Source organism: Solanum lycopersicum, chromosome 1, assembly GCF_036512215.1.
Source record: "Solanum lycopersicum chromosome 1, SLM_r2.1".
NCBI classification, from domain to species: Eukaryota; Viridiplantae; Streptophyta; class Magnoliopsida; order Solanales; family Solanaceae; genus Solanum; species Solanum lycopersicum.
This window is the reverse complement of record NC_090800.1, coordinates 70,591,631-70,615,406: the sequence shown is the minus strand read 5'-3', so window position 1 is coordinate 70,615,406 and position 23,776 is coordinate 70,591,631. Positions and strand designations below refer to the sequence as shown.

Below are 23,776 nucleotides of genomic sequence, written 5' to 3'. Positions count from 1 at the left end.
ATCTTTATAAAATTAAATAAACAGAACTCAAAAGCAACTTTATAACACATGCAAGTGAGAGGAGTAGTCGTTTTCTGAATATAGAGAGGCATACTCGTTAATCCACTACCCTCCAAAGCACTTAGCGGTGATTGAGAAGGGACTACTTTAGTTGAGACAACCAATGTGACTCTTGTTTTCAAATTTACTACTCCATTTGTTTTTAAAAAAATGACCTTATTTTTTTTTATTCTCTTTAAAAGAATATTTGAAAGAAATGATATATTTTTTTTCAATACTTTAATTTTAGCTTTTCACATGACATATTTAAAATTATAAGATTAAACAATATTTTTGTACATTTAACATAATACGTTTTCTTTCTTTTTTTAAGCTTCATTCTAAATTAAATTAGGTCATTTTTTTTAAACGCAGAGAGTAACACAAATGATGCACTCCCACCCAAAGTATTATTTTTAACTTTTTATTTTAATTATCATATATTAAGCATATTTATTTTAGTGAATAAATTGATACCGGTCAAATTACTCACTAAAACAATTAAATGAGTAAATAATGGCTAGGAGAGTGATCTAAATGAAAGAATTCAAGTTTGCAAAATTAAGTTTACTATTTTTTCTTTCTTCTTCATCCTAATTTCTAAAGACGAAATAAGAAAGAAGAAAAAGATACTCATCTAATGGAAAGTGGGAAAGAGGAATTTTTTAATCTCAAATAACTTTTTAGCAGGCCTTATATTTATCTTACAAAATTAAATATAGAGTAAATTTTGTATATAGCATTATATGTAGTATTATTATCAAGTTATGATATTAGAGTTTTAATTTTATTTTGTAGCATTTAATGTTTCACTCTATAACATTTTATTAGTAATTATATTGTTAACTATAATTTATTAAAAAGAGTTGTTATTAAAAATTAATTAAAAAATTAAGTAGATAAATTGATAATGAGTAATTAATTTTAATGATTAAAAATTTATGACAATATAAATTAAATGACTTTTGTCAGTCATAATTACTGCATTTATTCAATGTTGCACGTCTGAAAATTTGAAAAGTTTAACTTTTTATTGAGTTCAATTAAGGGTAGATAAATTATAAGCATTACTTTTGTTTCTTATTAATTGCTGCATGCAGGTATCACATTTTTAATATGAATAGTTACACTTTTTAGGGAGTTTAATTAAAGTTAAATATATGATTAGCACATTTTTAGGGATATTAAACATTTTCAAATTATCATCATTGCCTTAAATATCTCTAGTTAATTAAAATAATATTATTTTTTTGAATTAATTCCTTAAAAAACTCAACCAGATAATAACAAATATTTTAAAATTTCAAGAATACTTTCAGATTGTCATTTTCAAACATATTTGGATCAACGTTACAAGTAGTCTTCTTTCCAAAATTTCACGATTATTTTCAGATTGCTTTCAACGTATAAGTCATTTTTTCATAAAATTCAAGAATATTTTCATAGCTGCATATTTCTCTTCTTTTTATTTAGTAACCTGATAAATTTTGGCGTACAATATATGTTTCTATTTAAATTATAATATATGTTTTTATATTAATTTTGTATTGAAAATGTATTGTGTTTGTTTAATTTGAGTATTGTATAGAATAGTGAATGATATATTAACTGTGTATGAAGTGTGTATGAATTATATGAACTGGTTATAAATTTGTTTAACGTTGAAGTCTGAATTTTTTTTAATAGTTTATACGAAACGTGTATCATTTGTGTATGAAAGTCCATTTTTTTCAAAATTACAGTATATGTTTCTAATGAATTTAGAATATATGTTTTGTATTAATTTCGTACAGCGGGTATACCAAAACTTGAAAGATAGAAGGGGTTTGCTGACGTAAAATTCAAAATGACAAAAATGACTTGCAGTAGATGCCGTCAAGTTGGACACAATAAAAAGACATGTTCAAATTATCATGTGCAATAACAATGATTCATAATGTTACATTTGTTATTGTGTTGTTTTGAATGTTAAAAACACATTTTATTTTATTGAGTGGAGTTGTTATCATTGACATTTATAAAGTTTGATTTCATAAAAAAAGTCATATATATCATTTGTTTCTGTTACATGTGTCAAAGTTCAATATGACATTCATAATTCATACAATGTTTATACATTATAAATATACATTGAATTATATTGTCATTCATAAAATGTTCATATAGTATTCATACAATGTTCATATATATACCATTTATTTCTGTTACATATATCCAAGTTCAATATGAGATTCATAATTCATACAATGTTTATACATTATATATAAACATTGAACTTTACCGCCATTCATAAAATATTCATATAGTATTCATATAATATTCATATATATATATATATATATATATATATATATATATATATATATATATATATATATATATATATCATTTGTTTCTGTTACATATATCAAAGTTCAATATGACATTCATAATTTATACAATATTTATACATTTTTCATACAATGTTCATATATTTTTGCATATTGCAATCGAAATTTATACAAAAATCATACACATTTAATAAAAAACAAATATTCATTTAAGCATACTAACGTTAAAAATAACAGTTAATATATTATGATATATATAGTTAAATATATTTTATACAACATGCAGACATAAGTGTTACAAGATCTCTACTACTGGATTTTTGTGACAAGTCAAAATCATCTCTTGGTTTCACACACCAAGAAGAGAAGAAGAAGAAGAAGAAGAAATTGATGAACTATGTGATTCTTCACTCACTTCGTCTTGTTCTTCATTAACAACCGGTTCTCCAATCATGTTCGGGACATAATTTTTTACTTTCCTCCTCTTGTATTATTTTTTTCCGATTGCTTTCACCGTTGACATTACTTTCCTTTTAGAAGGACTAGACCTTACTAGTTCATCATTCGACTTCTTCTCTAATTCCATCGCAACTGTATAGCATGAGATTTGCAATTGAATTTGAGTTATACATAGATCAAAAGATGGTATTTCAACCATGAAGTTACTGGTATAGTTTGTACCTCTTGGGAATCTCCTTAGGGTATTTGGTTTATACATTGTATTCAACAATCCAGATCCTAAAAATTTATAGACAAATAAATATTAAAGAATTTAACATAAACAAATATAAAATCAAGAAACAACATATAAAAATTAAATAATTTGACAAAAGAATCAGGGAAAAAATTAAAAACTTTAAGAAATAAACCTGTTTGATAATCTACACAACACGATTTTTTTCCAAAAATCATGCAATATTGCGAATTTGACGGTCGAAAAATAAAAAATTTGATTTTGTGTAAGACTGATAGAGATGTAGTTGAATAAAGATTTTAAGCTTAATCTGATTTTGGGAAATAAGTTTAAAGCTTGAAAGATATATTTATATATATATATATATATATATATATATATATATATATATATATATATATATATATATATATATATATATAGCAGTAAAAACTATATAGTTTTTTAAAATTGATAAAACATTTTTATACTCAAAATATTCTTGTATTCTATACATTTTCATTTCATGTATACAAAATATTAATGCATCATATTGATAACCAGTATGCCTATATACTTGTTCCATTTCGAAAATTGCTCTATCCATATGAAATAAAGCCCTTTTATGCTTCCAACCTCTTTTTCTTATGCTATGCAAAGATTTTTGTAGAAATTTCATTTTTATGCTAAGATATGCATGTATTATGCAAACAGCATGATATGTTAATATCAGATATTAACATGAGATATTCAAATATTTATTGATTCTCTATAGGTACTAAGTAATTTTTCTTATATATATATAAAGATATGTTTATAACCAAAGTGATGATAAGGGAAGATTGCAACAACGACTATTGGAAAGAACGCTTCCTTAGTGGATTGCCTCCCCACTTTTTCGAAAAAGTAAGGTAAAAAATAAGAGATCGATTTGAAGGTAATATCCCTTACTCACAAATCTCTTATGGTGATCTGATCAGTTTAATTATGTTTGTAGCCATGGAGCTTTGCACTGATCTTAAGCTAAAAGAACAGCTTATGAAAGATCAAAAGTTTTTAGTTTCCGAGCTTGGCAGCTTCTGTCAAGACTTTGGATTTCCAATTCTTAAACCACCTTCTGCAAGAAAGGTTTCTAAGAAAGAGCAATCTGGAAAATCGCCTGATCGTAAAAATCCCTCTAGAAAGAAAAAACACTTTAAAAAAAGAAGTAAACAAACTTCTCAAAAGGATAAGTGTTGGACTTGTGGCAAAGGAGGCCATAAGTCCCTTGATTGTCTCAAAAACAAAAGAAAAAAGAAGAAGATCAACCTTCTTGAAGTAGATGAAGAAACTAAGAAGCAGTTTCCCTCTATCTTAGACGAAGAAGAGTCAGAACCTGAATCCTCTTCTGATAGTGAAACTGAATACGAAGAGTTTCTTAATGTAGCTCAAAACACAGATGACAGTAGCTCAGAGTGCAACTGTGAAGGAGCTTTTTGCCTATGCGACAATCAGTCAACAAGGGTTATCTCTAATATTCAGCTGAAATCTTATTTGCAACAATTGAGCATATCAAAGATGATGATGCTCGAAGAAGTTATTTATTGAAACTTCAAAAACTAGTTAGTAATCGAAAAGAAAAAGAGGTTACTACAAGTATAACTCCTTTCAGTATGATAAAGATTATGAATAGATTTGAAAATAAGAAGGAAGAACCATCTATAAATGAGCTTCGGTCAGAAGTCAATCTTCTTAAAGAAGAAATCAGAGAAGTCAAATCTAGACTTCTTAAAATCGAAATAGAGGCCATAACCCCTAACAAAGCAACTCCTTAAAGAAGCAGAAGGGACATCTAAGGGAAAAGACCCGACTCATTCAGATAAAGAAGCATATATATATATATATATATATAACTTGTGAATTCTTAACAAAGTAATTCACAAACTCAATGGTAACAAAAGGGTCATGGAAATGTTTTCTCACACTAGCATTTGTTACAGTTGATTATCGAATTTAGGGCGTACAAAATCGAATCAAATCGCAAATCGAGTCAATTGAGAAAAAATCTGACTAGTGATTGTTTTGACTTGGTTTGGTAATGAAAAAAAAAAGTTGATTATATTTGGGTTGGTTTGATTTAAATTAAAAAAAAATCAACCCGAGACCAAATCAACCTGACATTATATAATCCAAAATTTATTTTATACATAAAAATATTTACTTTGATATAATTTTTAAATATTTCTTATACTTTTTCATAGTTTGTATCTTTTAATATATTATCTCAAATTTTAAAGTTAGAATTTTGAATGATTTCATAAAAAATTATAATCCACATATGTTGGTAATTATAATAAAAATTAAATCAAAATTAAATTAATACTAATACAAAAAGAAAATCAAGTTAACACTAAGGTTGAGTTTGGTATGAAGAAAAATGTTTTCCTTGAAAATAAGTAGATTTTGGACTTATTTCTCATGTTTGGTTGGTAAGTAGAAATTATTTTCCGGAAATGATTTTTAGTGTTTGATTTATGAATGAAAAATGTTTTTGAGAGACGTCTTTTCTTTTTACTAGAGAAAATAATTTATGAAATTGAAAATATTTTTTAAAAACAATTTTTATTTGGGTGGTTGAGGGGGGGGGGGTTGTGCGAGGCGGTAGGGGGAGGGGGTAGTAGTGAAAAAATAAAAATTTGAACTTTATTGTATTTTTAAAAAACAAAATTAATTTTTGGGGGGGTTTGAGGTGGGTGGGGGGCTGGCCGTGGGGGAGGGGGGAGGGGCGTAGGAGTTTTAAAATAAAAATTTGAAGTTTGTTATAAAACTATAATATAAGAAGAAGAAACTAGAGAGAAAAGAACAGAAGACTTGTTATTTCTCTTGATGAATTGAATTTACAATGAAGAAGGGCAGTCTATTTATAGGAGAAATCTAACTTGGTCTCCAAGTAGGACTCTTTAAGCATATCCTAAAAAGGACTCCACATGATAGACATTCACTATAATACAAATACTTTATAACACTCCCCTGAATGTTTAATTCATAGATGATGTGCCACGTCAAAAATCTTCCTAAAAAAAACTTTAAGAAAAGAAAAACTCGAGTAAAGGAAAAGAGTACACATATCTATTAATACGCATCTAGGTTGCCTCATTAAAAACCTTACAAGGAAAACCCAGTGGGACAAACCTCGTAAGGGAAAAAGAGTAAAGGGCGTATTAACTCCTCCTAATGAGAACATCAATCCATAGACTTGAATCTTCGCATTCCAAGCTTGTACACCATCTTCTTGAAAGTTGCAGTTGGTAGAGACTTGGTGAATAGATCAGCCACATTGTCACTTGAACGAATTTGTTGCACATTTCTATCACCATTCTTTTGAAGTTCATGTGTATATAAAAGCTTCGGTGAAATATGTTTTGTTCTATCTCCTTTTATAAATCCTCCCTTAAGTTGTGCTATGCATGCTGCATTATCTTCATATAAAGTGGTGGGTACTTTATCACATGTCAAACCATATTTCTCTCGAATGAGATGTATCATAGACCTTAACCACACACATTCTCTACTTGCTTCATGAATAACTATTATTTCAACATGATTAGATGAAGTGGCTACGATGGACTGCTTTGTAGATCTTCAAGATATGACAGTCCCCCCACATATAAACACATAGCTTGTTTGGGATCGAGCTTTGTGTGGATCAGATAAATATCAGCATAACCAACAAGATTTGGGCTACAATTAATATAATAAGATAAACACATATCAGTTGTCCCTTTAAGATATCGTAAAATGTGTTTGATCTCATTCCAATGTCTCCTAGTAGGAGCAGAACTATACCTTGCTAACAAGTTAACAGTAAAAAAGCTATATCAGGCCTTGTAGTATTAGCAAGATACATTAGTGCACCAATTGCACTAAGATATGGTACTTCAGAACCAAGAATTTCTTCATCCTTTTCTTGAGGTCGGAATGAATCTTTATTCACATTAAGTGAACGAACAACCATCGGAGTACTTAATGCATGCGCTTCATCCATACAAAATCTTTTCAACACTTTTTCTATGTAGGCAGATTGATGAACAAAAATACCATTTGTCAAATGCTCAATTTGCAAACCAAGACATAATTTTGTCCTTCCCAGATCTTTCATCTTAAATTTGTTCTTTAAATAATCAATTGACTTTTGAAGCTCTATTGGAGTTCCAATAAGATTTATGTCATCAACATAAACAACAAGTATAACAAATTTCGATATTATTTTTTTTATAAAGACACATAGACAAATTGCATCATTTGTATGTCCTTCCTTAATTGAATACTCACTAAGACGGTTATACACATACACCCAGATTGCTTCAAACCATATAATGATCTTTGCAATTTAATTGAAAATATTTCTCGAGATTTTGAATTACATGATTTAGGCATCGCAAATCCTTCAAGAATTTTCATGTATATCTCATTATCAAGTGATCCATAAAGGTAGGCTATAACCACATCCATCAAATGCATTTCAAGTTGCTCATGGACTGTGAAACTAATGAGATAATGCAATATTATTGCATCCAAAACGGGTGAGTATGTCTCTTCATAGTCGACGCCAGGCCTTTGAGAAAATTCTTGTGCCACAAGGCGTGCTTTATACCTTTGTATGTTATTTTTTCTCATTTCTTTTTCGCAAAAAAATTCATTTGTAACCAACAGGTTTAATTCCATAAGGTGTTTGAACTATAGGTCCAAAAACTTCACGCTTGGCAAGTGAATTCAACTCTGATTGAATTGCTTTTTGCCATTTTGGCCAATCATTTCGTTGTCGACATTCTATAACAGATTGAGGTTCATGATCCTCATTATCTTGCATGATATTTGTTGCAACATTATATGCAAAGACATAATCAACCACTATTTCTGATTGATTCATATTAGTTTCAACATCTCTTAAATTTATGGATAGTTCATTATTTCTTTGAGTTTCAAGTTCATTGATTCTTTCATGAATATCAGACTTATTCAAATTTTGAACTTCCATATGAGATTTTTTCATAGTGTCATCTTGACATTTAATCTTTCTTTTTCTAGGATTTTGATCCTTAGACCCCAATGGTTTACCACGCTTTACGTGTGTTTTTGACTCATTAGATATGACACTAGTGGATGGTCCTTTAGGGACATCAATTCGAATTGGGACATTCTCTGCAGGAATATGTGATTTAGTAATCCTTTTCAAATCTGTAAATGCGTCTGACATTTGATTAGCAATTTTCTGCAGATGAATAATCTTTTGTACTTCTTGTTCGCAAGTAGAATAATATGGATCAATATGAGACAATAATAAATTTTTCCACAAAATTTCTCATTTTATTTCACTATTCTCTCCCCCTAATTTTGAGAAAAGTGTCTCATCAAACCGACAATCTGCAAATCTAGCAGTAAACATGTCTCCAGTCAATGGTTTAAGATAGCGAATAATGGAGGGTGACTCAAACCCAACATATATTCCTAACCTTCTTTGAGAGCCCATCTTATTGCGATTTGGTGGTGACACAGGCACATGTACAACACTTCCAAAAATTCTTAGATGGGATATATTAGGTTCTTGACTCATAACCAATTGCAATGCAAAAACCTTATGATAACTTGTCGGTCTGAAACGAATAAGTGTTGCAGCATGCAAAATTGCATGTCCCCACACAGAAGTGGGAAACTTAGTTTTCATAAGCAATGGTCTTGCTATTAATTGAAAACGTTTAATTAATGACTCTGCGAGACCATTCTGAGTATGAACATGAGCAACAGAGTGTTCAACTCTTATCCAACTGCTAAACAATAATCATTAAATGATTGGGATGAAAACTCTGCAGCATTATCAAGACGAATGGACTTAATCTGATTATCAGAAAAGTGTGCCCTTAACCTTACTATTTGTGCCAATAATTTTGCAAATGCCAAGTTACAAGATGACAATAGGCACACATGAAACCATCTGAAAGAAGCATCTATTAGAACCATAAAATATCTAAATGACCCACTAGGTGGGTGAATAGGTCCACAAATATCCCCATGTATACGTTCCAAGAACGCAGGGGACTCAGTCTTAACTTTGATTGGTGATGGTCTCACAATTAACGCAGGGGACTCATTCGAATTTTCTATAATTCGTCTCATCATTATTGCCCCAAGATGTCCTAGACGATCATGCCAAAGTACAAATGTATTGGAATCAGTAAACTTCTTATTTACTATAAAATGTTCCTCAATTGCACTAATTTTTGTGCAATACAAGCCAGAAGATAAAGCAGGGAACTTTTCTATAACACATGTCTGTCCAGAGACATACTTGGTGATACCAAGATATTCAAGATTTATTTCATCCATTGATTGGATATGATAACCATTTTCACGGATATCTTTAAAACTCAACAAATTTCTCTTAGATTTTGGAGAAAACATAACATTATTAATGATGAGTTTAGTTCCCTTGGGCAAAATTACAACGACTCTTCCAAAATCCTCAATCATATTAGTACTACCAAAAATTGTAGTAACATTTATTTTACCCATACTTAAATGAGAAAAATATTCTTATTTTTGAATATCGTATGTGTTGTACCAGAATCAATCAAACAAATATCTTCATATTTCGATAATATGTTCTTAGAATTATCCATATCTTTATTTATTCTTCAAATCTAACCTTCACTTTTGAGAAATTAGAGTCTCGTGCTGATAACGTGTTATAAAACTATAGAATAAGAAGAAGAAACTAGAGAGAAAAGAAGAGAAGACTTGTTATTTCTCTTGATGAATTGAATTTACAATGAAGAGTAGCACTCTATTTATAGGAGAAATCTAACTTGGTCTCCAAGTAGGACTCTTTAACCATATCCGAAAAAGGACTCCACATGATATGCATTCACTATAATACAAATACTTTATAACAAAGTTGAAATTATTTTTAAAAAGCAAAATTATTTTTTTGGGAAGTGGGTGGGGTTGGGGAGGGAGGGGGGGGACTAGCCGGTGGTTGGTGGGTGGGTGGGGGTCAGGGATCGGGTAAAAAAATTAAATTTTAAAATTAAAATTTTTAAAAAAACTTGTTGTTTTTTCCAAAAAGAAAATGTAATTTAAAATTGGAGGAAAGTTTTGGAAAATGTTTTCCTTAATTTTTGAAAGAAAGTCTTTTTCCTTAATTTTGAGGAAAATGAGTTAATTTGGAAAACATTTTTCAAAACTTTTGTCCCAACCAAACATAAGTTAGAAAACATTTTCTGAAAAATGTTTTTCTTCATACCAAACATACTCTAAGAATGACAATGTTGAATGCCTTGAATCGGACCCGCTAAAAACAGAAAGGACGGGGGTCTCGCTGCCCGGTCAGCGAGTCGGGGGGTCCAGGGGGGCGACGCGCCCCCTGGCCTGGGGGTCCGGGGGGGCGTCTCCGCCCCCGGCCCGACGGTATACAATGTTGTTGTATTGGGCCCTTAATTTTCTGTTAATTCTGTATGTTGGGCCCAAGCCTGTTAGGGCGTAGCTTAGCACTATATATAGACGCTATGGGAAACCCTATTCTGTAATTCTGTTTTTGCCTCTCCATAATAAAACTGTTCCCTCTCTTCCCGTGGACGTAGCCAATTTATTAGTGAACCACGTAAATCTGTTGTCTTGTTTTTCGCGTTTATATTTTCTCGTATTATCTCAAATTCCGCACAACAAATTGGTATCAGAGCCTCTCGGTTAATCGGTGTTCTTGGAGAATTCGAGATGTCTGCTTTGAACGTGAAAATCGACAAATTCACAGGGAGGAACAGTTTCAGTTTATGGCAGATCAAGATGCGGGCTTTGTTGAAACAGCAAGGCTTCTGGGCGCCGTTGTCGAAAGACAAGAACGCCGTCGTTACTCCTGAGATGGCGATTCTGGAGGAAAAGGCGCACTCGACGATCATGCTGTGTCTCGCGGATGACGTCATCACGGAGGTCTCGGATGAAGAGACTGCTGCTGGTCTGTGGTTGAAGCTGGAGAGTTTGTACATGACAAAATCTCTAACCAACAAGCTGCTTCTGAAACAACGTCTATTCGGTTTACGAATGGCTGAAGGTACACAACTCAGGGAACACTTAGAGCAATTGAATACTTTGCTATTAGAATTGCGTAATATCGATGTGAAGATCGAGGATGAAGATGCTGCCCTGATTCTGTTAATATCTCTCCCAATGTCGTTTGAGAATTTTGTTCAATCGTTCATTGTTGGGAAAGATACTGTGTCACTGGAAGAAGTCAGATCGGCCCTTCATAGCAGGGAATTACGGCATAAGGCTAACGGCACAAGTACGGACATACAGCCTTCCGGTCTGTTCACCAGTAGCGGAAAGGGAAGGAAAAACGGCGGAAAGAAAAATAAGCCGATGTCGAAGGGTGCAAAGCCGGATGATGTTTGTAATTACTGCAAGAAGAAGGGACATTGGAAATTTGATTGTCCGAAGAAGAAGAAGCAATCGGAAAAACAATCAGTGTCTGCTGCTGTTGCTGAAGAAGACACCAATTCTGAAGAAGATATTGCCCTAGTTGCGGATGAGCACACTCATTATTCAGATGTGTGGATTCTTGATTCTGGGGCATCCTATCACATCTGTCCTAGGAGAGAGTGGTTCACGACTTATGAGCAGGTAGACGGAGGCAGCATCTCGATGGCCAACAGTTCTGTCTGCAAGGTGGTTGGGACAGGCTCGATCAAGATAAGGACACATGACGGTAGCTTCTGCACATTGAACGAGGTCAGGCACGTTCCATTGATGACGAAAAATCTGATATCTCTCAGTCTTTTGGACAGCAAGGGATTCAGCTGGTCGGGAAAAGATGGAGTCTTGCGGGTCTGGAAGGGTTCAAATTTGATTCTGAAAGGTGTCATGCGTGGTACTTTGTATTTTCTACAAGGTTCCACGGTTACGGGTTCAGCCCATGTTGCATCGTCAGAATTTCACCAGAAGGATATGACTAAGTTATGGCACATGAGACTTGGTCATATGGGTGAAAGAGGGATGCAAATTCTGTCAAAGGAGGATTTACTTGCTGGTCATAAGGTTAAGAGCCTAGAGTTTTGTGAACATTGTGTTTTTGGAAAACTACATCGCAACAAGTTTCCAAAGGCCATTCATAGAACAAAAGGCACACTTGATTATATCTATTCTGATTGCTGGGGTCCATGCCGTGTTGAGTCTTTGGGAGGCTGCAGATTTTTTGTGTCCATTATTGATGACTACTCAAGGATGACTTGGGTGTACATGATGAAGCATAAAAGTGAAGCCTTCCAGAAGTTCAAGGAGTGGAAAATTTTGATGGAAAATCAAACAGGGAAGAAGATCAAGAGGTTGCGAACTGATAATGGGCTGGAATTCTGTTGGTCTAAATTTGATCAATTCTGTAAGGATGAAGGGATTCCTCGACATCGCACAGTCAGAAATACACCACAGCAGAACGGTGTAGCTGAGCGGATGAATCAAACACTTCTGGAGAGAGCAAGGTGCATGCTCTCTAATGCTGGGCTAGATAGAAGATTCTGGGCAGAAGCGGTTAGTACAGCTTGCTACTTGATTAACCGCGGACCACATACAGGCATACAGTGCAAGACACCTATGGAGATGTGGTCTGGAAAAGCTGCTGATTATTCAAATCTGAAAGTTTTTGGTTGTACGGCTTACTATCACGTCAGTGAAGGTAAGTTAGAACCAAGAGCTAAAAAGGGAGTATTTGTGGGCTACGGAGATGGAGTGAAAGGTTTCAGAATCTGGTCTCCAGCAGAAAAGAGGGTTATTATGAGCAGGAACGTTGTCTTTGATGAAAGTTCTCTGCTTAGAACCATTGTGAAGCCTACAACTACGTCAGAAACTGGGAGTCTTGACAAACAGGTGGAGTTTCAAGTCATTCAGAACGAGAGAGATTTAAAGGAACCTGAAGAGGAGGATCAAGAGCCACAGACAGAAACTGATATTCCAGAATCTATGCCATCAGATATCCATCAGAGTATAGCTCAAGATCGGCCAAGGAGGGTTGGAGTTCGGCCACCTACGAGGTATGGTTTTGAGGACATGGTGGGTTATGCACTGCAGGTTGCTGAAGAGGTAGATACATCTGAGCCGTCTACTTACAAAGAAGCCATTTTAAGTTCTGATTCTGAAAAATGGTTTGCCGCTATGGGAGATGAGATGGAGTCCCTACACAAGAATCAGACATGGGATCTGGTCATACAGCCTTCGGGGAGAAAGATTATTACTTGCAAATGGGTTTTCAAGAAGAAGGAAGGGATATCACCACCAGAAGGAGTCAAGTATAAAGCTAGGGTTGTTGCCAGAGGTTTCAACCAAAGAGAGGGAGTGGACTACAATGAGATCTTCTCACCAGTGGTCAGACATACTTCCATCCGAGTGTTACTAGCGATAGTTGCACATCAGAATCTGGAGCTTGAACAACTTGATGTGAAGACAGTGTTTCTATATGGAGAGTTGGAGGAAGAGATATACATGACTCAACCGGATGGTTTCCAAGTTCCAGGGAAGGAAAATCACGTCTGCAAGTTGAAGAAGTCCTTATATGGACTTAAGCAGTCTCCAAGGCAGTGGTATAAAAGGTTTGACAGCTATATGGTGAAGTTGGGCTATACTCGGAGCTCATATGATTGTTGTGTCTACTACAATAGGCTCAATGATGATTCATTCATCTATCTGGTGCTTTATGTAGATGATATGTTAATAGCTGCAAAGAAGAAGTATGACATTCAGAAGCTGAAGGGTTTACTTAGTGCTGAGTTTGAGATGAAGGATCTGGGAGCCGCTCGGAAGATTTTAGGGATGGAGATCATTAGAGACAGAGAGAGAAGGAAACTTTTCTTGTCACAGAGAAGCTACATTCAGAAGGTCTTGGCGAGGTTTGGCATGTCTTCATCTAAGCCCATTGATACCCCCAGTGCTGCCAATATCCATCTCACTGCCATGTTCGCTCCACAGTCAGGAGAAGAGAAGGAGTATATGTCACGAGTCCCCTATGCCAGTGCCGTAGGAAGTTTAATGTATGCTATGGTCTGTACAAGGCCAGATTTAGCACATGCAGTCAGTGTAGAGAGCAGATTCATGGGACAACCAGGGAGAGAACATTGGCAGGCTGTGAAGAGAATTTTCCGGTACCTTAGAGGTACATCTGACGTTGGTCTCATTTATGGAGGTGATACTCAGTGCTTAGTTACTGGCTATTCTGATTCAGACTATGCTGGAGATGTTGACACAAGAAGATCGATGACTGGCTATGTGTTTACCCTTGGAGGATCTGTCGTCAGTTGGAAGGCAACTTTGCAACCTACAGTGACTTTGTCTACTACGGAAGCGGAGTACATGGCCTTGACAGAGGCTGCAAAAGAAGGGATTTGGTTGAAAGGGCTGGTTAGTGATCTTGGTCTGCATCATGATCAGGCTACGGTGTATTGTGACAGTTTGAGCGCAATTTGTCTAGCCAAGGATCAAGTCCATCATGAGAGAACCAAGCATATTGACGTAAGGTATCATTTTCTGAGAAGTGAGAAGAGAATCAAGGTGAAGAAAGTAGGAACTGCTGATAATCCTGCTGATATGTTTACAAAGCCGGTTCCACAGAGCAAGTTTCAACACTGTTTGGACTTGCTCAACATCAGAAGCTGTTAATTGCCCTGCGGGGCAACTCTGAGGAAGAGGGGGAGTCCTGGCACTATCATAGTGCGTCTGAAGAATCTGTTCGGAGAATTCAAGTCAAGGTGGAGATTTGTTGAATGCCTTGAATCGGACCCGCTACAAACAGAAAGGACGGGGGTCTCGCTGCCCGGTCAGCGAGTCGGGGGGTCCAGGGGGGCGACGCGCCCCCTGGCCTGGGGGTCCGGGGGGGCGTCTCCGCCCCCGGCCCGACGGTATACAATGTTGTTGTATTGGGCCCTTAATTTTCTGTTGATTCTGTATGTTGGGCCCAAGCCTGTTAGGGCGTAGCTTAGCACTATATATAGACGCTATGGGAAACCCTATTCTGTAATTCTGTTTTTGCCTCTCCATAATAAAACTGCTCCCTCTCTTCCCGTGGACGTAGCCAATTTATTGGTGAACCACGTAAATCTGTTGTCTTGTTTTTCGCGTTTATATTTTCTCGTATTATCTCAAATTCCGCACAACAGACAATAATATTAAATATTTCTTCTTTGATTTTACATTGATTTAGACAATTAAAATACATAATCTAATTTTAATTTCCTTTAATATTTAGCCAAGTAAGTAATATTTATTAAACTTATTTTAGCATGATTTAGTACTTTTAAATTATAATTATTTTCATTATGATTTGTTAATTTGTAATATTTTTTTACGCGATTTCATTATTATTATTATTATTATTTGAAATATTCTAGTGTGTCATTAATCATATCATATTTTGTGTTATTTCTTAAGAAACACCTTAGATAGTTTTATTTTAATAGGACTAAAGAAAAATTTAAAGCACAAGTAAATTATATGTGTATATGCATACTTTATTAAAAAAAAATTAAATTAAAAAAAACTCTAGATTGAAAACCCTAATTATATTGATTTGATTTGACCTATAAATTTAAAATCTAACAAAAATAATTTAATTTAATTTAATATTTAAAAGATCCAATCTAACCCGACCATATACCCCTCTAATGTTTTTTTTTTTTGGAGGGCCTGAGAATCACATGCAGTTTGCCTTGCCAACTCCCTCAATGTTTACTCCACTGCTTTTGCTACAGTGAAAATAAACACAAATGAGATAATGATGTAAGTCATAAATATCCACAAGCGAGTGAGACCCCACAACCAAACGGTCACTAATAATAGTTTATATCAAGACAAACATCGAGGCTTCCCCTAAAAATTGGGCATCAATTCATATACATGTGGTCCATCACTTGTACAACTATTTAGCTAATCTGAAATTTTGTTTACTAATTCATTCTCTAACATGTAGTTTTTTGTTTGAGCACTACAAATAATGCCTCATTATCTTATTTAATTTAGATTAAATAGGCATTTGATTATGTGATATTATATCACGATATGGTATCGTGAAATGGAATTAGCGTTTGGATGTGCGATTTTACACTGATTCCATCTCATGATATGATATTATATCCTTCAAAAACCATAATTTGGAATCATATTGAATATCATGTCATTATTTGAGTTATTTTAATACAAAAATTGATTCACAAGTTTACATTTTGTTAAAAATATCCACATTTATATTTACTAACAATTTGTTTTACATATAAATAAATTTATAATCACATTATTAATTTTTATAATTTATTATTCTCACCAATATATAATCACTTTAACTCACACTTCACGATTGTTGATAATAAAATCTTGAAAAGTCGGTGAAAGGTATTTCATTTTTACTCAAATATACTGATGAAACAATTACTTAAGTTAAAAACAAATAACTTTATAATAATTTATTATACGATTTTATGATTCTTTGTTTATTTTATAATATTTTTAGAATTTATGAGATTTTTATGTTTATGAAAAAATATACAACACTAAAATTTCATATCGCATGTCCAAACGAAACTTCAATTTCTATATCATAATACCATATTATAATTTCATATCGTGATATCATATTCAACAAGCTTCTAAATATATCAAATCAATAAAAAATTTGGCTCCGCTATCAAAAGTGAGTAACATGGTCAAAGCAAAAAGGCATGTTTGTAGCAGTTCATTACAATAGGCTGCAAGAAAATCCATACTGTCTGCTGACAATTTACAAGAAAAAAGTTGTTACATGCCATCAATATTAAAGCACTTTTACATAAAAGAAAGTTGCACATAATTCAAAGAACTAAAAGAGGATACCCATGGGTCATCAACTTTCAAGTAATTTGAAACCCTAAAAAGGTCTAAATTAGGATAATAAGAGTAATTAATTAGCAGTAACACTTAAAATTATCAATTTAATTAATTAAATACTGCTCTGTTCACGTGACCAAATATATTGGCATAGGCGAGGCTGTACAGATCTTATGCTGCTGCTGCTGGTCCATGTTAAACTCCCTGAGGTTAATGTAGGGGATCTCCAAATCACCTTTCCGGTTAGGAGTTAAAGTTCCGGCGAGTGGACCGGAGGACGGCCGGCTTGTTGTACGGTAAGGCGTGTTCGACCCACTTCTGCTCTCAGTAATGTATACCGGCCCAGAAATCGATCCTTGAAAATTAGGTCGCCGGTGATGAACTTCACCGTCGGCGCCGTAGAATTTTTCATTGTTGGATTTGGTCTTTTTGAAGAAAAGCAGAGCATTTTTCCACCATCTTTTACGGCTACTGTTCTTTTTTATCTTCTTCGATGATTCATCTTTTGAAATGGGTTTCTGTAGCTTGAAGTGAAGTGTATCTATGGATGACCTCGCAGTTTCTCTGATTTTGTGTTTTCTTGCTTCTTCCAAAATCTATTAAAACAGGGGAGAGCAAAAATTGCATTGATGAACCAATTTTTATTAAGAAATTTAAAATATGAATGAGCAAATCATACGAAAAAATACGAATAAGAGGTTCAACACTTACTATAATATAATTTTAATTTAGGTAATAACAATGTAATATATACCTGAAAATAATGGATTTGAGGGTCGAAGCCATAGTCACTGAAGTGTTGAGGTTCAACAATAGGAAAAATGGGGGATTTGTTTGACATTTTCTAAGGGAAAATGGTGGATGAATATTAGGGAATGGTATTTTTATTTGCAAACCCTAATGAATGCTTGTTACCTATTTTTGATAACTCTTTTATGATATTTTTATTGTACAGCTCCCAATGCTACAAGTTTTGTTCATATTCAATGCAATTAAATTATTTCACGTATTCGACAAGGTACTAGCATCTGAGTATAACCTTTCAAGTTTTGTTTTTTCACTTTTATATTTATATTTACGTGACACATTTTGTTTTTATGAGTTGAATAATTTAAGTTTGTTAAAAATTTAAAAATTTGCGAATGAAATTTTTTAAATTTCTTGAAATTAAATTTCTATATTTGTTAACTATATAACAAGTATTTCATCCATTTCAAAAAGAATAATATAATTTTCTTTTTAGCCTGATTAAATAAAAATAACCTTTTCTTTACAACGCTCTAACTTCAACATTTCAAGGGACATGTTTAGTATCAAAGAATTAAAAAGTTTTCGTTCATTTCTTAAATTTCTTTTCAAGTCAAATTAGACAAAAAAAAATTTAAATGAATAGAGTACTGTAAGTCAGAGTAATTGATAACTCAAATTATTTAAAAGATATATAAAAAATTTAGGTCAAACATAAATTTGATTGAATATCAAAATCTGAAATGAATCATATAAATAGTAGTCGAGAGAGTATAAAATTATAATTGAAAAAATATTTTTTATTAGATATTCAAACTTAATAAGAATCGAAGGTTAAATCATAACTTACATTTTAATTTTGTTTTAGCCCATATATCTTTCGAATGGGTATTTATTAACATCATTATCCATTCAAATTTTATCCAACTCGCTTATTAGACAATGTAATCTCTCAAGCAAATACAAATAGTACAACAAAATTTCGAACAAAGATGGCTGTATTCTTGTAGATTTCTAAGACACGAATGCTAGCAAGTAAGTCAATTACTCCCTCTATCCCTAACATGCAACATAACTACTCCGTCCGTCTATTATTATTTGTTATGATTTCTATTTTTAAAATCAAATTATAAAATCTTTTATTAATATTTTTAGATATATTTTTCGTCATATTAATATGTAAAACATTGTAATTTATAATACTTTTCATATACTTTTTGAATATATATATTTTTTAATTTAACATATTGAATTGATATAATTTAATTTAACTCTAAAAATTAGTCAAACTAATTTTCTAAAAAACATAATATAACAAATAAAAATCGACCAAAAAAATATCAACCAAAAAATCATACTTAGGCTCCATAAGAAAATGGGTCAAAACAACAGGACAAAAGGATATATTTGGATCTTTGACTGTTCTCTTGGGAGGAAAAGTCTGCTTTACTTTTTTTCAGTTTTTATAGTTAATAAAGAGCTTAGACCTCGAGATTCTAGACAACAGTCACGCACGCCATTAACTTAATTTTATCTTTAAATATTTTATCCTTTTAGCTTTTACTTTTTAATTAAAATAAGAAGAAGAAAATAATAATTTATTTTAAAATAAAAAAAATTATAGATTTTTAAAATTTCTGGCCAAATTTCTAGCCGTTTAGCAATTAGCATTACCCTAAAATAAAAGAAAAAATCTTTTTGGCCATATTTTATCTATGTTATTTGTGTCTCTTAGTTGTTTTTAGTCCTTTAACTTTAACTGTTCAATGTCTGAATTATCAAGCTGTTCCAGTTGCATCTTCACAAGCTCATAATTTTTTTAGTCCTTTAACTTTGACTGTTCAATGTTGGAATTATCAAGTTGTTCCAGTTGCATCTTCACACACTCATAATTTTTTTCTAACTCGTTAATCATATTCACCAATTTAGGAATAATAAAACGAGATCTTTCATCGACTCTCTACGTGTCTCTCCATCTAAAGAAATTACAGTTTGTGGCCTCATAGTGAGGACAAGACCAAAATCGTCTTCCGGGATTGCGATTTGACCAAGACGTCTGCATTTGCAGTAAGATTCTATGCTTGCATCGCACTTCCGCGTTAAACATTGAATCGTTCTCATCCATACACAACTTATTCAACTCGGATTTTGTCATAACCCTAACTTTATAAACATTGTCAAAAAAATAAGAATTAATAATCGACATAAAAAGATGTAAAGAATATATTAAATTTTACTTTACCTTTTCAAATCAAGGAGCTATTTAACTTGAATGATAATAGATGGAGCTTCTTCAAAGATGAAAAACCATGAAAATGGAGTTATTTTTTCAAAAGAGGAAGAAGAAATGCTTTTGAGAGAAACAATAAAATTTATTTTTGAATTTTTTTTCAAATTGCTTTGACACGTGGCTAACTTTTATTGATCATTGTTAGCCAAAATCTGCACTCACGCACCCTACATGGGTGAAATCACGATTATTGCCACGTAGGCACGCAAAGGAGTAATAAATTACTTAAAAAAAAGTTGGAGGGGGTAATAGGACCTCATCAAAAATAAGGTGTGTCGTAGGAATTTTGTGTATAGGCTAGGGGGTAATTGAGTATTATCCCATGAAAAAATAAAAAGTAGGAGGAGACCTACTTTTGGTTTTTGACTTGTTTTAAGTTATTTTAAACTTATTTTAAGTCATTTTTATCTTACCAAACACTTTTCAACTTATTTTAAGTTATTTTTAACTTATTTTAAAATATTTTTTATATTTTCCAAATAATTTCAGAAGTTAAAAACTGACTTGAAAATAGATTTTGATCAATTTTTGACCCAAACCAAATACACTCTAATTCATTTTAATCACATATGATTAAACACAAACTAACAAACAACATTCTGATTATAAAGTTTTAGCTCTCTGTTATCACCACTTTTGATAATAATTTGTTTACAATTGTATTATTTTCATTTTTCACCTAGACAATAAAAGTGATTGCCTGAGCAAATAGGCCAATCTTTTAATTTGTTTGACATACTTTTCATCCTCAGAATTTTATGTACACTACATAAAAATGATATATGTATATAAACCAACAAGGATAAAAAATTAGAGTCTTGAGCCAAAAAGGCAAAAGAAATTGTTAAAAATTCTAAAAGGGATATCAATTTTTTTTAACCAAAAGGGCAAATTCGCTTGACGAGTGATTTTCTTCTGACAAAATTGATACCGTAATTTTTTTTAATATCGTTGCATGTGCAACATTTTTTTAAAAATAAATAAATATATTGAAAGCAGTGATTTCTTTTTCCTATCTTTGCAGCAAGTCAGCAATAGAGGCTGCCAACTCTGTTTGCCTCTTTGTAAAAAACTTTTTTGACAAAATCGATGCCACCACAGCGATTTTTTTTTTAAAAAAATTTTTTTGGACGAAATCGCTGCCCCATCAGCGATTTTAGTGTTCTTTAAAAAATTAACACGTCAAATTTGTCAGAAGAAAATCGCTCCGTCAAGAGCGATTTTGCCCTTTTGGTTAAAAAAAGGTTGATATATTCTTTTGAAATTTTTGACAATTTTTTTGCCCTTTTGACTTCGGACCCTAAAAAATTAGGCATAAAACAACATTAACTTAAAAAATGTGAATTTACATGAACAGGCTTGGAAAAATAAAGAAAAAATATATCAAATCTACGTAAGCCCAATGACTTCATATGTCTCTCATAAGCATCACATGCTATCGGTTTCGTTAATGGATCTGCTATCATTTGATGCATAAATATGTATTTTAGGTTCACTTTTTTATATTACCATTTTGTAACATCCCGAAAAATTGTAAATTAAGATTGGAATCTTTCTATAAAACCTCGCAAATCTAATCTTAAAATTTTAATCGTTCGTGTAACACCTCGAACTTTGAAAAAGGATAATAGGACTAACAGGCAAGTCCACGAACTCAAGATGGACCACTGGCCCATCACAAAACCCTAAATGGTTTGTTTAAGGGTCCACTACCCGTTTAGGGCAAGGTGCCTATCCGTCCGAGTCACTTGGAAGGGACCCTAGACGGTTCGTGGTGGATTTTACAGTTCATTTAGAGGTCCGTACAGGTCACCAACCAAATTTTAAATTTAAGGTCAACTTCAAAGAACCATTTATCTCAACACATAATGAATTAGGTGGTCTATGACCTATCAAACTAAAGGTCTTTGAGTCCTCTTTCCAACACCACAAGTTTGCCTCATTTCAAATTTGGAGTAAAAAAATTATGTCTATTTTAGTAAGGTCTTGTTACACAATCGAAGTTTCACGGATGGCTATACGACCAGTAAAGTGTTTCCAGGACCGTGGAGCCTTAATGAGTTTTTGAAGCCTCCCTTTTAAGGCACCTTGTCATTTTTTAAATTTGGGTCATTTTGGTCTTTCCCCTATCCGTTTGATACTTAATTATGTTATTTTAATCTCCATTCTAAGCCTAAACCACAATGTTTAATACCTAATTAAGGCTTAGAAAGTGTTAATTATATATTTTATGTTCATTAACACTTCAATTAATTAGAGCAAAGATCCAAGATGAGAAACCCAGGGTTTTAAGCGTTCTTCAAGTTTTGTCGATTTCGTCTAAATCTTTTTTCTTTCAAGTATGTAAGGATATCAGAGTGTTGGACCTATATCTACTTTCAAATTTGCAAAAGGGTAATTCACGGTTCTATCCTTAAATTTGAGTTTTTTTTTTTTATGGATGAGTTGATATTAATTATAAAGAACGATTATTGAGTTGCTATATTTTGCATTGAGATTTTTGAGTTGATTGTCCAGATTTATTTTTCAGCATGAATTCTATTTTTGAGTATTTATTGAGGATCATTTAGGCAAATCCTAATTATTTAGACTGAATTTTGAGAAAGTAAATAGGAGTTTTAGAAAGAGCTTAACCAAAAATTAAGCAAAAGTATAAAAGGAACCAAGTAATTTCGAAATGTTTCATATCTTTACAAAAGAGAATATGTTTTATCAGAAAAGTTAAAAGAGATTTAAAGAAAGATTGAGTACAATTCAATAACCTCTTAAATGAGCCCCTTTTGAATAATTTCTCAACTTAGAGAATGTATTTTTATACTGAGCAAAGAGAAAGCTTGTTTTCTAAATGAGTGATGAGTTTGAATGATATTTCAAAGCAGTTACCTCTTACATGATGATAGTTTTAGCAATTATCTCATAGCAGAGAAAGTGCATGTTTTATAAATTTAAGCAAGAATATATATATTATTGGAAGTATAATTGATCACCCATAGAGGGGAGAATTCAGACAACTACAACACCATGAAGCATGTCTTGCCAACATAGGTACATGATCAGACTTTCTAGACAGAGGTGGATCTAGGATATAGAGTCACTGGGTGCTAAATAGAGTCGGACCCACATGATTTGATAGGGGTGCACGTGCATCCGTTAACTTTAAATAAAATCACGTGTATATATGTATATCTATTGAGAGAAACTGACATAAAGTAGGATATAATCAACCGTGCCCCATATGAGGCGTAGAGGTGCCCTTGTTTAGTTGGTACAAGCTAGAGGAACCACTCGTGAGCATACGATTCAGTCTTATTTCATTACTTTTGTTTTAAGTTTAGCTTATAAATCATATTCGAGCAATTAGTTACCAATCAAATACTACATTATTCCTTCATTGTGGTAAAAATTTCGTTAACTACCTAAATTAAGATAGTATTGGTGCATCAAAATCTTCAAATTTTTAATTCTTCTCTAGTACTCAGTAGACTCATCGATTAAATCAATTTTAGATTCAGATAGAATTATTCGTCTTGTGACTGGATGGGAGAGAAGGATTGGACAACAGACGAAAAACTGAAGCTTTAATTAATGACAATTTTTTATTATTCAAAAGTTTAAAGGAGGTTCAACGGTGAAGAGGATTTTTTCTTTATATATTTAATCATATAAACGGAATTCAAAGAGTTAAATTAAATTAGCTGAAAAATAGTTATTGATTAATACTTAGTTATAAGTTAATAAGTAAATAGGCTTATAAAAAGAGAATGTTCCTGGTAGTTTGAAGGAGAAACACTGCATGTGGTTAAAAAGAAAAATTAAAACAAAGAAACG

General features: G+C 32.7%; 1 protein-coding gene across 1 annotated transcript; it reads right to left on the bottom strand.

The window, feature by feature from the left end:
* Positions 1-16,751: 16,751 nt before the first annotated feature.
* On the bottom strand, positions 16,752-17,947 carry LOC101259876 (uncharacterized). Its single transcript, XM_004229212.4, has 2 exons — positions 17,666-17,947; positions 16,752-17,507 (listed from the first exon to the last, which is right to left on the bottom strand). Exons 1-2 carry the CDS (start codon positions 17,750-17,752, stop codon positions 17,040-17,042), a joined length of 555 nt encoding a protein of 184 aa, XP_004229260.1. The 5' UTR covers positions 17,753-17,947; the 3' UTR covers positions 16,752-17,039.
* Positions 17,948-23,776: the final 5,829 nt, after the last annotated feature.

What these genes read in the sequence shown, in the direction of transcription:
- LOC101259876 (XM_004229212.4), bottom strand. Translation starts at nt 17,752, where the DNA reads ATGTCAAACAAATCCCCCATTTTTCCTATTGTTGAACCTCAACACTTC. An exon ending in CTCAAATCCATTATTTTCAG is followed by an intron (nt 17,508 to 17,665) that starts GTATATATTACA and finishes CTGTTTTAATAG; the next exon opens with ATTTTGGAAGAAGCAAGAAA.